The sequence below is a fragment of the Xenopus tropicalis genome, chromosome 9, assembly GCF_000004195.4.
Source record: "Xenopus tropicalis strain Nigerian chromosome 9, UCB_Xtro_10.0, whole genome shotgun sequence".
In the NCBI taxonomy this organism is placed as follows: Eukaryota; Metazoa; Chordata; class Amphibia; order Anura; family Pipidae; genus Xenopus; species Xenopus tropicalis.
Genome location: NC_030685.2, coordinates 56,381,664 through 56,399,953, shown reverse-complemented (window position 1 = coordinate 56,399,953; position 18,290 = coordinate 56,381,664). Strand labels below are relative to the sequence as shown.

The window sequence follows — 18,290 nt, the reverse complement described above, 5'->3', positions numbered from 1 at the left end:
TGGTTAGTTTAAACATTCAGTATGTTGAGCTTTCACAGATTTCTATACATTTCTATACAGTTCCCGGGTCAAGAACATGGTTAGAAGATGTTCCTCCTGGTCAATCATTTAATATGAGTGTGCCTTTAAAGCCACACAAAGAACAAGAGTGTCATGAGTCTGTGGCTTATTTGGGACTTAACTCTGAGTTATTTAGTGTATGTTTTATATAACACAGTGTTCAGCAGCCAGTATTCTACCCACTTTTTTTTAAATATTTCAGTAGTTTCCATGCTGCAGCCTTTCTGTAGTGTTGACCTGTATATTTGACCAGTCTTCAAATGGAATAGACAATAGGACCTGTGAGGTTTTCTGAGCCTCTGTATATCCAGTGCTCTTTACTATTTTTTGCAATGCTTTACCAGCCCGGGGCTCATTATTTATGCTGTAAGATACTCTTACTGAAAATCCGTATAATAAAAATGAACAGTTCAATACACGGCAAAAAAACTGATTGTTGGTTACCAAGCAACACTAGTCAAAAGATCCCAAATGCAACAGTCTTTAAATCATGGCTTCTTGGCTAAGCTAAATTCCAAGTAATTTTCCCAATGTTTGCACTTTGCACACTGCTTTTTTGCAATTGCAGATTAACTGCAGGCCTCCCTTGAGGAGGTGCTGTTTCCAATAGGCAGTTCTCTATTCAAGAGGTGTGGGCAGGGGGTGGCACATAGGAAGCAGCAGAGTATACAGGCCACAGTGGGACCCTATCCTTATCCTTCCAGCTGTAAACTGCTTTTAATTGACATAATTATGTAGCAGCGTAGGTCACCCTGCCAGGTGATTATCCATCAAAACATGGTGGTCCACATTTTAGGTGATAGTTATTCATGCAGGGTGGCATGTGGCACTGAGGTGTGAGCCGCATACAATCAAATCCTATGTGTGCCTTATTAAGGACTTTTCGTTTAATATGCCGTGTTTTATACAGAATCTTCAAGAGGCTGCTGTTTTTAATGAAACTTGTACTCCAAAAAGTAATTCTTGCTAAACATGCCATTTTTTAAGTTCAGATGTGATGTATTTGATCGCCTTTTTAGAAACAGGCCCCTAACAGGCAACCCTGAGCCAAAAAAATGAGCATATCAGTATCTCATAACTATAGAATACAAAGTAGTTGTTTTTTTTTTGCCACCTTAAATATGGAAATGTTCCTTAAGCAGAATTGAGGTAAAAAGAATTAGCATGGGGATACTGAACAGAATGGCATATTGATTTGCTAATGAGTTTCTATGAGTTTTTTTTCCATGTCTTTCTTCCATGTCACCTCCCTGTTAGTTTAAATGATTGTGGCGGCAGAAAGAAGGCACACGTCTCTGAAGTACAACTTGTACCAGATTTGCTGTTTGTTAATCTGGATGAAAGAAAACAATAAGCCTTATGGAGTCATTTCTCAAATTTTCTTCCAGGGGAGGGAAGAAAATCCTTCCAGACTTTACATCTGCAGCCTGGTTCCCCCACAGATCAACATCCAATGTGTTTGAATAATACATTTCATAACACTGCTTTTGCTCTGTCTTTGGAATGATTCCTGGCTGAGTAGAAACATTCTGTTTCAAACAGGGCTTGCAAAGATCAGCAGCTACACAGAAAAAAACAGGTGCATTTAATATTTGCAGAGAGGAAATACAGCCTTGTATCTACCAGGAAAAATACTGACACCTTTGTACTACATTTAGTGGTAGAGTTGGGCAATTCTGCACATTTCAACAGAACAAGGCCTGCTCCCCATTCAACCTGGGTAACATACAGAGATCTATTGGAAATAAATAGATAATAAACATAACTAATCTTTAACTGGCTGCCTAATGGAGGCCATACACTGAAATATTTGCTCATTTGTGAGGCCGCCAAAAACTAAAGGTGGGCGATATCGGGCTAATTCCAATTACAACAGCAGGCATAAGCCCCATTGGATCAGGTACCACATCAACAAGCTGATGTGGTCCCCGATCTAATGGAAAATCAAACCTGCGCAATCAAGATCTGGTCAATTTTAGGCCATATCTCGGTCGGGTAGGCCCATCTGGGTTTAATATCTTCCCCACCCAAACCACATGATTTGTACTGCATATGTCCCTTTTGTTCTGTTGGCACAATCATATTTTCCTAAGACAAATAGCAGTTATCCCTCTCGCACATCCTCAGTGACATTTATATCTGCAAAGAGCACATGTGCGCTGTAAAGTTCATGCAATCAACAATGCAGGCTTACACAGGCAGAATTTATTTTATAAAAAATCCTGCTTGGATTGAGAAGAACTGAGCAAGCTCTGTTAGCCAACAGCCAAAGCCAATTCCTAAGGGAGGGTGCCGAGTGGGTTAAAGGAGAAAAAAGAATTCCAAGTGATTAAGGAGATGCTGCAGCCTTACTATTTAAAGATTTCAAAGAGGCTGTTCAGTAATTTCATTATTTTGTATGCCCTTTAATATAATTATTGAAAATGTTGAAAACCCACAAGCTTTAGAATTATGAAAATTAATACTACTCTTTATGGTTGAACTTCTATACTGATTCATGATAGATTTTAAACTTTAAAATATATTATACAATATTGTTGGTAGTCTTTGCTTCATATACAGTATGTAAAAGGTGGAAAGTAATAAGCAATCAGCTGATGAAATAGGCCAGTGCCTTTGTAATATATATACAGTATTCGATTTCAGGTCTGGAGGAATTAAACCGTGTTACAAAGGGTATCAATTATATCATTCTGCATTTCACCTGATTCTACTTTCAGTTTTAGCCCAGGCATATAATGACATTTCTCTTATACACCTTTGTGAGAAATGCGGGTTCCATCCTATTGAGCAGGAACAATAAATCTTGCGTTGAAGCACTCAAAAATGGTCTAATAGATGTTGTCAGTACAGTGACATGGATGTGTCGTGAAATCCAGCAAACAAGAATTAACACAAACTGACCTAAAGTCTTTGTTCCTGAACAAACTACTCGGAGAACACTCCATGTACAAACTGATTATCCCATATGGTTGCACCTATTTTTGACTTGGTATTTTTCCAGCTAAATAATTATGGGAAAATATCACATGAATGATGAATTCCTGGTGTCTATAGGATGACACATTAGTATAAGAGAAGTGTGGGACAAGAGAAAAATACATCAGTGATAAGTTGCTGGTGTCAATTTGATAACCCACTCATAAAAAAAAGATGTGAACTACCTCAGTTCTCTATACGCAAAAAGCACTTCCCCGTGTGCAATAGCTTTGAGAAAAAAGCCAATGTTTGCTTTTGTTGTAATTAGTGATGGGCAAAATAATTCTCCAGGCATGGATTTGTGGCAAATTTCCACGTTTCACCATCGGCGGATTAACAAAATTTGCTGCTAAAGATTTTGCCATGCGTCAAAAGAAAAGAGACTTTTCAAAGATTCACATATTTTCTGGACAAAGCGAAACGGAACAGATTTGCTCATCACTAGCTGTAATATTATGGCCAAAATCCGACTTCGGAGAATGTTTTAAACTCACTTTTTATGAGCCTCTGTTCCTGTTTAAAATCCCTATACAACAAATACATTATTCAGATATTTTGTCTACTTTATGCACTTGCTGAATTAATTACCTTAAGATGGTATATTTGTGTCCATTGCTATAAATATAGTGTTAATGATAATGCTGGCCCCCAGATGTAATAAAATAATGAGTCTTTTTAAATTCTGTAACTTCTAAAAATGTTACAGTAAAAAATATTTAAACAGAAATTGTTTAATCTAAAGAGATGGTGAAAATGTAAACGGAACCTTAATAACATACCAATATACATATTTATTTAATCTTATACACATAAACTATAGACACATAAACTATAGACGTTAAAACTGAAAAGGTACAGGAGAGATTTTTTAAAAGCACTCCAATAGGGCAGTCACACTAGAAATGTTACACACTTAACCATTCACTGTCCTAGAGATACATGGTTTAGTGACTAAACCATGTATCTTTAGGACAGCCTGTGTGTATAACTTGCAGATATTTGGGTCATTTATCAACACAGGACATGGATAGTAACCTATGGCAACCAATCAAATTGTTGCATTCAATGTTCTACCTGCATCTAGCTGAGAAAAGCCAATCACTGATTGGTTGCTATAGGTTACTGCCCATGGGCAAATTTGCCCAGTGTTGATAAATGAGCCTCATTGACTTTTAAGACAACTTATGATAATTATTTTTTTTCTTTGGTTGTAGCTAAAGGCTTTAAAAGCAATAATGCCTTTTCATCAAGTGTGCAATTCAGGGCAGAACAGATTTAAAAATGAATGTTTTCATGTATCTGTAGCCATGTTATTTGCTGATGGGGCAACAAGTTCTTCATAATGGCTTTTGTTACATAATATTTGTATTTCACTTCAATCAAGTAGCCTTTAGTCTGCTTCTTTCTGTTTGATACCTGCACAAATTAAATACTATTATTATTATCGTTTGTACTTGAACAAGTCCTCCAGCTGTACCTGAAACGGTTTACATCATTGCAAGAAATTTCGCCCAAATGGAACATTAGGTATTTTGCTGCAAGTAGCAGCAATCAAGATGCCCACATAGGGTGTGTATCATCTAAAAATTAACACTACCATATTTTTTGACAAAAAATATCCCTGTACGCTGAATTATATAAGAAAACCAAAATCAGAAAAGAACAGAAAAGTACACTTATTAAAGGGCATAAAAATAAAACATTGATAAATTAAATAATTTGGGGTTGGCAATATCCCTTTAACCTTTTAAACACTCCACTGCCCACTGTGATAAGCATAGCAAGATGTACTAAATTTACTTGGTCTAACCCAGACTCACCCAAAAATCTATTAACATGGTTAGCAATCTGTTGGCACATGGGACTGCTGTCAAAGTTAAAATAAATGACCCCATCTGGTTATCTGGCTTTTAAATGAAGAAATCCTCAACTACCCACACATGTCTAGGCCTCCCTGATTGCTGAGACCAGTCCCTGCAAGAAGTCCTGATGTTTTTGCTGTTACAGGGAACAATTTCCTACTGAACATCATGCCTAGGCTTGCTATACTCAATAAATGCATCAAATTTGTTCAGGTGTATGGAACGTATTTAACATCACCCTTTTCTTTTTTATCTTAACCTCTTCATGTATTGGATCTCTCACCCCTAATGCAGCATGCCCTACAGGCAGATATCAATGTAATATTTTCTTGTTCTGTGGTAAAAGTGTCTGCTTGCCCTGTATGTAATCACAGAACAATGCTAAAATGGAAAGATAAATAAAGAGAAACACCCATGGGGGTTAGGGCACCTTGATGTCAATGTGTGCTCATAGTCATGTAGGCTTACAACTGAACCACTGACTAAATACTGGCTGATTAGCTGTGTATGCTGATGTGCGAGGGCATTGGCATATATATGTGCTTGTGAGGAGTTGAAGTTCTATGAGAACTGGTGCTTTCTTGGTATTCTGACATTTACTTTTATACAAAATAGCTCATTTAGAAAAAAAACATTTTTTCTTTAATGAAAGCTAGTTCTAAGTAGATTCCTGTATAAACAGGGCACATAAACTATGCAGTACCCCCTGCTTTCACAATATTCAGAAACCTTAAATACTTTTTGCAACGGCAGCTGGGAAACGAATTACAATTCCTCTAGCTCATTTATAAAATGAAAGGGGAAAGAACTAGTTCAGTCACCTAATTGCTGGGTTCTGATTTATGTAAAACCTAAGCTTGAATCTTGTTTGTGTCAGCTCCTTCTGACCTTGGCCATACCCCTTGATGCTCCATACCTTAGGCACTTTAATACGCATATGTGTGTGTGTTCTAACAGGAAGGGATTCTGTGCACAACACTGAAAAAAAATTTCAGTATCATCTAAGGATAAAGTCAATAATATAATAAGATGCCTAGCAGAGAAAATCTGTCAAAGCCTTATTCCTTCTGTATAAATATCTCAAATGATCAACATTGTACAGTCACTGAAACAAATGGGTTAAATATCTGTCACAATGTATCATCTCTTGCAATTCAGTGGTGCACTGAAATAATTACCATTAAATAGCAGTTGAGAACTGATTCATGGTGAGAATGGGCACTGATCTCCTAATAAGCTCCCTTCATTGTGTTAACAAGCTTCAAGAAAAAGAGGAGAAAGGAAAGACTCGGATCTGATCTGAGAAAGCTATGTTTAACAGGTGGTGCTTTGATCAGCAATATGCAGATCAAAGCTATAATTTGACATTCCCTGCCAATTTTTCTGCAATACAATGTTAACATTCTGGTGGAAAGAAATGAAAACCCTTTTTACTGAAATTTGCCAGCGTTAACCATTTTCTTAGTGTAAGCAAACTGCAACATGAATGATGTATAATCTCTGTAAAGAGCCTAAGAATATGCCAGTCCTATATTAATAAAGCATAATAATAAAAAACCACATGATGGGGCTTCCGCTTATACATTGGGAGGATGCAGAACAGCATTGATGGCAATATGTCATCAGTGATTATATGTCTAATTCACAGTTACATGTATAACGTCGTGGAAACCAGTGTAACTGTTTTTTTAGCAGGCTGGGATTTATTACCAACTCACACATCATAAACACCTTAATTTTTAAATGAAGTAAGTGGTAATTTGCAGTTTTTAAACCTTACAGTATAAACAGTACAGACACTTAATATGAAAGTTGTATCAGTTTATCTGTTAGAAGATTTCTAAGCCATAACATTATAATTTTTTTTCTTTATATGCTTAACTGAAGAGATGCACAATGCTTTAAAATTAAATTAAGACCAATGGTATTTGATTACTAGAGGAACTGGGCTATGTGGAGGACATCATAAAGAACATACTAGCTACTTGCAGAGAGCACCTTTGCTGAAATGTAACCTAGGGTCGGGACCAAAACCGAAACCTTATATTGAATGGACTGTTCTCCTCCTAGCTGAGGCGGCATTGGAAATTCTATCTTGTAACTTTCTTTGTTATTTTCCCTAGTCTTTGCCTCTGGCTGTGTTTGCTTTCAGCTGCAATTGTATTAGGTGCAGCTGCAGGAAGTTGGCCAATTTAAGTCTGCCTCCTCCTGCTTGAATCATGGTAATATGAAGTTATGTGAGGTGTTTAAATTAGTAGGAGAACATATGTTGACATTACAAATGGGGTTGGTCATGTAATATATGTGTATAGGGTAGCTCAGCTATATAGCAAAATGGAGGAGAAAACCTCCACATGTCTACTAGTTTTTGAAGGAAGTAATAGAGTAGGGTGACCTAATAATGGAGTTTGAGTGAAGGTTTATCCAGATATGGAGCTGGTTTTGCAGAAATAGAGCTGGAGGTGCATTTGAACCACTAGAGCAGACAGAGTAGCACGTAAAAATGGCTTATTCTCTGTTAGTTTGACAGCAGATGGGTCTACTTTGGAATTCTGGGAAAAACACTGCAGTCCTTCGATACTCAGCTGGATCTTTTGTTCTTATTCCAGCTGGTGGAAGTGGAGGATAAGTAGTAAAATAGTTGCTTCAGTTCTAGCAACCCATAACAACCAATCAGGGGGTAGCATTCATTAGTTTTCTGTCTGAAATAAAATTTCTGGACGGCTGCTATCTCTTACAAAACCTAGAGAAAGCTTTGCAGTTGTTATTACAGTACATCATTACATTCACATGTACTGTAAGTGCTGACTAGATGTTCTAGATTACAGTACTCCATTAACTACTAAATATGCTGCCTACACCAGCCACCAGTCATCATATTATATGGTTATTTAATGCTGCTAAATCATTTGTTTCTAACCTCTATACAGCTTAATTAATAAAAAAGGCTTCTGTGTAATGAATATGATGCATATCTACTGGAGTGTCCAAAGCCTGTATATAATTTGTGTGCTGGTGTGAGAGCATTAACGTGCCTGGGCAAGACTGGGAACTGGGAACCTATTTATTCCTATCACATACTTATTTAAAACTAGAGATACACAATTGAATATTATTGCAAGAGCACACAGAATAAAACATAGTTGACATTAAAGAAGAATGAAAGCCTTCGTTACATTTTTCAGTAACTGCGATGTTCAGAGTATTACAAGCCAAAACTCCAAAACTGTCTGTTAAATATCCATTGGTGCAGGGTGAGCAATACCAAACAAATTAGAATGACTGATTTGCATTTACAATCCAGGTATTTTTATCCATCCCTAGTTGAAATGTTTTCTCTGTATAGCAATATATGTTTTTTTTATTTGAAACCTAACTCTTACCCCCTACCTTGACCCCCCAAACAAGCAAAGAATTTGGAGATTTCTCCCACATGTCAAATTCATTGGGAAAGTCTGTTTTAACTATACACAGCAGGAATAGTTACATTCAAGACAATATAATTATTTTTTTAACCAAAAGATCTGTCAATCAGACAAATACACAAGTGGTCATCCATATGGCTGGCCCACTGAGATACCAATACTATGAATCTGGTAAAGAATTCTTAGCAATCATTTTCAGTGTTATGTTTCTGTGATCTGAAATGTTGGAGAGATAAAATCCCAGCATGCCATTTACCAAATGTACTCTTAAAGAAATATTTAATACTTTTAACAACGTAAATGTATTTTTTGTGAGAAAAATGGACCTACCTAAACTACCATAGTCATATTCGACTGTTGCATGAGATTTGCCAAATATTATCTCGTTACTCTTCAGCAACTAACATTTGTTTTTGGAAATATAGTTCCAAACAGCTGTTGATGGGTGGGAGGTGTTGATATCCCTGCTCTTGAGATTTCAGACAGTTACTGAGAGATGAAAGATGGGCAGTGGGAACAATAATTGCTCAGTTACTACTGACAGTTTCATCATTTGTCTCAATATCCTATTCTCAAAGGCATCGACCACTAAAGCAGCTGATTGATTCTGCAAACTAAAAAAAACAGATGTACAGGGCAGGGAAATATTTCAATTTGCAACAAAGGTTTACACTGAGGCTCAGAGAGGGGGGGGGCTCATTTGTAAATGGAGCACCAAACATATAAAAGATGGTGCAATGCAGATTGGGTCAAAGCTGATTGTGCTATACTATGGAGAATTCTATAGAATGTTATAATAAAACTTTGCTAGTACATTAGAGAGTGTCAGCTGTGTTATAATATGTAGTAGAAGTCTACAATGGTGATATCTTGTGAAGGATTGGAGTCCCAACATCCTCACCTGTATGCATACAGTATACTGTGTAGAGAAACCAACATTTAAGATTCTTCTAGTTTCTTTTAGTTATTTATACTTGCAGATAAAATAGACTTCTTTTTATTTGCAGACTTTAGGGCACATGTACATCCAAAAATGCAGTTAACAAGGGGTAATTTCGAGCACCATCGCCCTGTTTTTTCCCATAGTGCAGCATTTTTATTTGCAGAATTCAAGTGTCATTGTGGCTACGAGGGGGCAATGCGCTTGGCACAATTGTACTGTGCCTACCACAATTGGCCAGATTTGTCACAATTACCACAACTGCACATACATTTCAATGCATATTGGGCTCAAATGTGTGCAAGTCTGTCTGGTGTCATTTCCCAAGTTCAACATGTGTATGGCATTTGAGCCTGATTCTTCAGGAGTAAGTGTGCTGTGCCTATTCATGCTGGGCGCAAAGGGAAGCTTGGAACAACCACCTGGTCAGGAGGTGGCACAGTGCTGAATTCAGAAGGAAGGACGGAACTGCACTGACAGCAACTATATGGATGTTCAAGAAGCTCATTTTGCTGCAAGTACCTTAAATGAAAGTGGTTTTATGCACAACTGACTGCAGAGAAATTGCGGGGACCACAACAACACTTTTCTGATGTAAATGAGTCCTATTATCTGTCACCTTTCCTTTGGGGTTGATGTGTTGATACTTTGTCAGTAACTATATGATCTGTGTTGTCCAACATATGAACTCTGTATTAATAGGGGATATGGAAGCTCCCTTTGCATATACACTTTATTACAATAATTACTATTCAGCTGTGCTATCAGTTGATAAAAAAAAATATATATATACATTTATATAAGACAAGCTACAGGCCAAGCTAAAATGTAATTGACAGTCAGAAACATATTGCTATTATTAAACAGAAAAATCCATGGTAACTTACCACTCTTCCTATAGAGAATAATTTCGGTTTTAAATTCTCTTTTCTCATCTAAGGCTTTCTGGATTTGGACCTTAAGCAGCTCACTAGTCTCTGGTCCATACAGGAACTTGCAGGCGCAACTTTTCTGCATCACCTCAGCCCGAGCGAAGCCAGTCAGGTCACAGAACCCATCCGAACAGTACACAATAGGAAATAAATTAAGCACTTGTGCATTCCCCAGAACAAAGTTGCTGTCTGAAAACAAAGAAAGGGACTAATTTTAAATTAGGTATTTTAAAGATGCAAATATTTGCAGCCATAGAAGACACATGCTTTTATCAAAAATAGCTGTTTTTGAAACAGTCTCAGGCTAACATCACAAATGGTGTAGTTCCTGGAAGTGTTCAGTATAGACTTATGAGAATATGCAGTAAAAAATGTTCAGCTCTTGTAGAGAGACATACAGAGAGCTTATTGTAAGACACCCTACTAAAGATTGATAAGGTGTCTCAGGGTATAAAGGTTTATGCAAAGCAGGGTTATTTCTGAATGGCCTGTTTCAACTGGGAGTGACAGAAGAACTTAGTTTCTGAGGTAAGATTATAACTGTTCCTTCCTAGAAGTTTATTTATACCTGAGAGATTCATTGAATCATTGGCACAATAAAAATGTACAGCTTGCTATTGGAGGGGGCCCAGTTCTGTGAGCAAACATTTGCACCCAATAAAGATGATGAATATGAAGAGCCTAGAACTATGTTTTTTCATTTGCCAGTATGCCCTTTGTATCTATCTTTATTATTGAGACACCAGGTAAAACAAACTGAAGCACAAGGGGGCCTAATATTATATACCTCCCATTGACATTCTTTTTTTCAACCACAAAATCGTGTACAATTAAAGGATCTATATAATGATGACTAAAATATTTTGGTTCAACTTGTATTTACAAAAAGCAACATGTTTTTCATCTGTATCATAGCACAGCTTTTTGTGTTGAGCTTTGACAGGCCAAAGACTATATATAAATCACATGATAAACTTTGACATACATTTTGCTGATCTAAATTGCATTTCAAATTGAATCTTGTCTATGAGTTTTCACGTTACAGACCTTTTTCTCACTGAATTGAATCTGTCCCAGCTATTTGCTAATGCTTTAAGATTATTTTGCACACTGCAATCTGCTCTACAGTTTTCAACACATTTTGTACTACAGAGAGGAGCCAAAAGGGCAGTAAAAATGCAGGAATAGCCAAGGTATGATTACACAACCACTGGTAAATTGCAAATGCAAAGATCTGCATCTAACAACATTATTATTCTGTCCAACAATATTGCTCTCTATGGTTATAGTTTTCAGATTACCCTATAAATTACTTAGATTTACATATTTAATAGCATTATTAAGTTTTCATAAAATACAGAAAGAGAAAAAAATGACTAATGTCTAAATCAGGGATCCCCAACCTTTATTACTCGTGAGCCACAGTCAAATGTAAACACGAGCATCATAAAAGTTCATGGAGGTGCCAAATAAGGGCTAAGATTGGCTATTAGGTGCCTCTATGCACACTATCAGCTTACAGGAGGCTTTATTTGGTAGGAAATCTTGTTTTTATTCAACCAAAACTTGCCACCAAGCCAGGAATTCAAAATAACTACCTGGTTTGTGGGCACTGAGAGCAACATCCAAGGGGTTGGTGAGCAACATGGTGCCCCCGAGCCACTGGTTGGGGATCACTGGTATAAATGATGGGTGGTTGGTAAGTCTATGGGCCTAGCACCACATGTAGGGGGTAATGTAATACACCAATAGGCTGCAATGTTGTTTAAATGCATTTAAGATCCTTGCAGAGAAATTAAATGAGCACCAGCCAATTGTGATAAACATAAAGGAAGGGAAATGCCATTATCAGGAGTAAGAGAAAGGGATTACTATGTTTAGTGATACTGACATATTAACAATCTTTGAAATTACAGTTTTTTTTCATTTTTAATGGCTTTGCATTTCCATTTACTGTATAATATTTCTTACTAGGTATAAGTATTTCAGGTCTGTTAGTAAAGTGAAAAATGGCAATAGTATTACTTAAAAATATATTCATACTAAATCATTGCAAACTGGTTGGAATTGCAAGTATGATTAGTTTCTAGGCAGCCCTCCCCCCAATATAAAACATGACCCTCCACATGGGAGCACCATACTTGAGATACTGTACAGACGGAGAACAATTTATTTTCCCATTACTGCACATACAGCACAATGATCATTTCGTTAGGGAAGAGGTTTGAGGTGTGTGAAAAGAAGTCCAAGCAAAGTGTATACATTTAAATTTAATGAAGAGAAAGAACTTTTGGAAATGATACCTTATTAATTACAGACTTCATTGTATAAAAGACATAAAATCTAGACATTCTGTGACTTTGCATTACAAAAATGCAATCAGCTCATTTCTACTCTAATTTGCAGAAGAAAATCAAATCATGAATCATTTTAAGTCTCCACCAATCCTAGTATCCATTCCCTTCTTGACCAACTTTACCCTAAGAACATTAGCACATTAGTATAACAAGATAATAAACATGTAATCAAAAAGACTGATTGCCATTTCAATTCTAGTGAAACATGGTGGATTGACATAATTGTTCTTTAGAGATAACAAAAAGAGCTTTTAAACTCTGATTTTTCCTCATGGTTGAAAAATTATTTTGAAGCATTAATCTCATTATAGCTGCATTATATGATGTGCAAAGATAATATTTTTAAGAACCAAATCAGTCAATGTACTTAACTTTATCTTAAATGACTTACATTTATCTAGATGCATAATTTTCAGAAAGGAAATAGGTGAATTTTACATTTTCTTATTATATTTTACTTAGGACTGTTCCTATTATGTATATTCACATACAGAAGTGGCCCTAAATATTTTATTTCTCTATTAATTTTATTTCCGTTTATTCCTTACATACTTCCATATTCGTGGACTCAAATAATTACATACAAACAATGTCAATGTTCCACAAAAAGAATCTGATCAGGATCCAGCTTTGATGATTATATTCACCAAGGGTAAGAGTCGCATGATAAAGCCTCATAGTTTTGTTTTTTGTTTTCACTTTCTTTCTTCTTTTTCATCGATGTAATTTGTACATATATGTAAACTGTACAGGAATACATGTGCCCATTTCAAGTACCACTGAAGCCGAAAAGTGGACAGAGCACACATGCTGACATCATTTGTTCAGTAGTGATACACATGTGTCACACACGCATGTGTGTTTTGCATACAGTACACAGTTTAGAGCAGCCTTATGCACTTTAAAGAGGACATATAAGGCCTTATTCACAAATGCTTTGCACTTTTGCACCCTGCACTTTACTGTGTACAATAACCAAGTGTTTTTACTCCAAAATGCAGCACAACAAGCCTGTGTCTGCAGACTAGGTGATGCATATAAGCACCCCTCTCCCCCCTGACTTGCACTGCATTCACATGCCCTATGGCAGGTAGTAAGGACAGGGCTGCCTTGAGCCCAACAGTGGTGCAATAGTGTCAAGAACAGTTATTTAACATGCATTGCACCTTTAGGAATAGAATAATGAATTAAAAAATAAAGTTTGTCCTATTTTAATAAAACTGTGCCCAAAAACTTTTCTGCCTGCTGTTGGCTGCTTTCCCAGACTGTGCAGTAAAGACTGCAGCTCTCATTACTTGCATTGTAGGATGCCTGCCAACCAATCAGCAGCTGAGCAGACCTGACAGGGAACTTCACCTAATATTTCCTTGTATTAAAGCTTACCTGTGATTGACTACCCCACACCCTACTTTGCTTTTTGATGGAGGACTGTTAGGACATGTCCACCGCACATTTGTCACAGACAGACCAGATACAAGTACCTGGACTAATAACTATACCAGATCACTGATAACCTTTATTTTCATGGCTGCTAAAATAACAATCGCAAAATTTTGGAAAACAACCCAAATCCCTATCTCTCACTTTAAAAATAAAATGAACTGGATTATGGTTAACGAAAGACTAACAAGTATACTTATAGACAAGCATGAAAAATTTACGAAAGTATGGGAACCCTGGTATATTTATTCTTTCCCAAACGCAGAAACCTTATCTACTTTTGCATTTTAAATAAACTATTGAAATAATAATTAGGGTAAGTAATGGTTAATGTTTTTTTTTATTGAGATCAAATACAATCTGCCCCCCCACAGCTGCTAACCCTTTGAGAATGTTTCTTTATTTACAACATGGAACCTCAAAGGCAACATCAAGCAAAACATTTAAAGATAATCGTATCTATTTGTGAGAGAACCGTCAAGTTAATTTTGTAGTTCTTTGTTCTGTTCCTCTTTACTCACTCTCTGGTCCCATAATTCACCAAAACTGGGACCACTTTTCTTCCTTTTCCCTTCTCTTCCTTCTTTCTCCCTTTCTTATGGATACATGCTATTTGATATAAAAATGCTTTACTTTGGAATCCATTCTGTAAAAGTTGAAATGCAAATAAAAATTATTGAAAGTTCCTGGAGCTCAAGGTGCCCCAATGTGTACATATTCAGTATGGATCTTGAATGTGAGACATTGCATAAAGATCTTACCTGTACTTGCCTTACTATAAGGGCACATTTACTAATCCACCAATGTCCGAAAGCGTCCAATGCGTTTTTTTCGTAATGATCGCTGTCGCGATTGTTTCGTATTTTGTGCAACTTTTTCGTCGCCATTACGACTTTGTCGTATATTTTCCACTACTTTTTCGCCGCCGCCGCAAAAAATTCGGATTGGTTTTTCCGCCGTTTACAATTGCTCAATATGAAAAAATTGCAACAGCGTCGAAAAAATTGCGCAAAATACGATAAAGTCATGACGGCGACGAAAAAAAGTCACGCAAAGTATGAAAAAACCCCGCAAAATTTCCGTTTCCAATCCGTTTTTTTCCCATTAGGATTCGAGGATTTGTAAATGTGCCCCTAAGTGTCCTTGTGCCCCTGCCTTACACCCTGGGTTGGTTGTGCGTTACTACTACATATCATTTTCTTGTACAAATGTGACACTAAAATGTAGCAATAGGTAAAATCTATACCTATGGAAGATAATAGGTACCTGAGATACCTGAAGTGCAAATATCAGAACTATAATGGGCATGTTTTCCAGTGCTAAACTTCTCACATAAGCTTAAAGTTCTAATGTCAACATACAATCAAGCAAAGAGCATTGTAGTGGTTAGCCTGCATTTTAGCCATATACAGCAAATTGCTACTGAGATGGTATATTAATGTATCTATCAATAATACTAATGAGTAAAAAAAAACATACTTAAATCAAATTGTAAATGTGGTGAGTGATCATTTAGAGAAGCTGACTCCAGAGATGAATGGAAGTTTAAAATGCATTGTAAGAAACTACTATATATATCTTCTTCTCCTCATGCACAAACATTCATGCTTCTGAAATTTTGGGGGATGGGGCACAGAAAAAAAGATTAATGATGTTGGGTACAGTAACTTCTAGTTACAACGGAGAGTTTTTATCAAATTTTCAGAATTTCACCCTTAAAGGGGTTAAAGGAACAGTAACACCAAAAAATTAAAGTGTAAAAGTAACTAAAATATAATGTGCTGCTGCCCTGCACTGGTAAAAGTTGTGTGTTTACTTCAGAAAGTCTACTATAATTTATATAAATAAGCTGCTATGTAGCCATGGGGGCAGCCATTCAAAGGAGAAAAGGCACAGGCATGTAGCAGATAAGAGATAAAACACTATTGTATTCTACAGAACTTATCTGTTATCTGCAATGTAACCTGTGCCTTTTCTCCTTTTTTCCAGCTTGAATGGCTGCCCCCGTGGCTACACAGCAGCTTATTATATAAATTATAGTGTGTAACTTGATCCTGTCTCTTGTTCTGAGCTACACATGCCCACCAGCCAATAAGAAGTGGATCTGGCAGAGGGGGGGGGGGGGAGGGAATGAAACACATGTGCAGTATGAAGCAAGGAGGGAAAGGAAGGGAGAATACCTTTTTAGAGATGGCTGCCTGTTCTAGAAAATGGGAAGTAAGTGTGACTGAGTAAATATTTGATTAGGTGAGCCAAAAGTGTGGTGTTTTTACTAAACAATAGGAGGACTATTGGGCAGTATGCTTTTTAAATTTTGACTTGCATTCTCCTTTAATAAATATGCAGGTATACAGTATATATAAATATATATCTGTGGATACCCTACCCATAGATGAAAAGTGAGTCCTGATTTCAGAATATAATATTAAAGTATAAGAGAGAAAGCAATTTGCCCATTATCAGAAAGTAACTCTGTAAAATGCTGGATAAATAAGGCCACCCTATTTAAATGAAAGCTAATAAATATAAAGTAAAGGGCAACTAACACTCACCAGAGAGGGTTAGACAGTAAGAGACGTATAAATTGGGAAGGTTAATTAACCTGAATCTCCATGGATACCTGCTTGTACCTAAAAACATCAACTCTCTGGTGGCATTCACTTCTATGACTGCAGCCACAGGGTTTCTAATCTTTTATTCATTCAACTGGTCTTTTACATTACACAATTCTAGTAGTATTCAAGTCCACAACTCTACTTCAGGTATAGTCTGGAACCCTGCTAGATGCTCTAGCACCTGCAAAGCAAGTCATTCTTCATGGAATGGTGACTAATATTAATATCTATGTAGATGTATTCATGTGTTACACTATAATCAATCTTCAATACATTTCTTTTCTGAGTACTGGGCTTTCAACCCATCTTCTGCTATTTCCCACAATCCTTTTTTTCCAGTAAAGTGGTTCATATTTTCCTCTTGACATCTTTCCTGATGATATAATCATAGAGAAATCCCTTGGGCTGTAGAAATGCGTTGGTACCAAGAGGATACTTTTGCTTTACGAAGCAGTAGCATGGCAACCCAGAAGTATAATCACTTTTATTAAACCGTAAAGTTATGTTTACATAAGTATATCCGCAGTCTCACTCAACATAACATTAATAGTGCTATAATATTTTGAACAACCTCAAAGGCAGTGACAACTAGATTAGTACAGATGCAAAAATTCTTTCATTGCATTTATATAATATTTATCTTGGGAATTCTCTGTGCACATGGCTTTTTATGCATTCACCTTAAATCCTCTTTCTTTATCAGGTATTTTGCTATCATTATGAATAAGAGAATGGGGAAACTGCAGAGGGAATCCCATAATCTGCACATAACACAGACACTGATAGGTTTATTCGACCTTTGGAATCTATCATGCCTGTGATTTGCTTGGGGAATTAGTCTCTCTCTCTCTCTCTCTCTGGGGAGCCCATTTCCTCTCTGATCAGCAGCAGCAGCAGCAGCAGCAGCAGCAGCAGCACACAGTACTTACCCCAAAGCTTCCTGCATGGTTTCTAGGTCAAACAAAGCGAGTCACTGGAGAAGCCAGAGGGACCCTCATTAACTCTCCCACTGCTGCCAGGGAACACAAGGAGAGCAATGGAGTAAAACTGCTGGGTGCTGCCTGATGAATCTGTTATTACTCTTCCTGAACTGGTTAAGTCAGTGGAATGAATTAGCTGAACTACATTATTACTTCATTAATCCTGAATATAAGGTATTGCACAAAACAAGAAAACTGGGGAACTGGGGAATGATCTGTATTTATCTAGCAGTTCCTTTGTATGCAAAACTACTGCCCTAACATTGATAATGTCAATACAGTAACCCTATCATAAGAAACCATGAGAAACCCTAAACCCTCTATTTCCCCAACCCAATCTTCTGAAAGAAAGCCCTAGGCTATTTATTTAAATACTGTAAATAAAATGGTACAAAAAGAATGAAGAAAACAACCTAAATATATCATCATGTCTGTACTTAGTACAACAACTTGTGGTCAGGGGTGGATATTAAACATACAGTATTGCCCCAAGTACTGTGATTGGACACTATAGTTATGTTCTCTCTGCTTATATGCTGGCAGCACTAAGAGGTATTCCCTGGGTATTTTTCAATGCATTCTAGGACATCTGTATTTCCTAATTCCATTCAGTACCCAGGAACCCTGTGTCCAGAGGCATTGGGCACATAGCAATATGCTAGGTTTGCACATAAATCAGGAAAAACATAAAATTATTGGA

At 36.8% G+C, this 18,290-nt stretch overlaps 1 protein-coding gene across 1 annotated transcript in view; it reads right to left on the bottom strand.

The window, feature by feature from the left end:
- The window catches only part of LOC100492237 (potassium voltage-gated channel subfamily H member 8), a 220,637-nt gene that overhangs the window by 107,333 nt on the left and 95,014 nt on the right, over positions 1 to 18,290 (bottom strand). Inside the window, exon 2 of the mRNA XM_018097592.2 lies at positions 10,154 to 10,387. Coding sequence (XP_017953081.2) covers positions 10,154 to 10,387 — 234 coding nt within the window. The remainder of the gene's footprint in view (positions 1 to 10,153; positions 10,388 to 18,290) is intronic.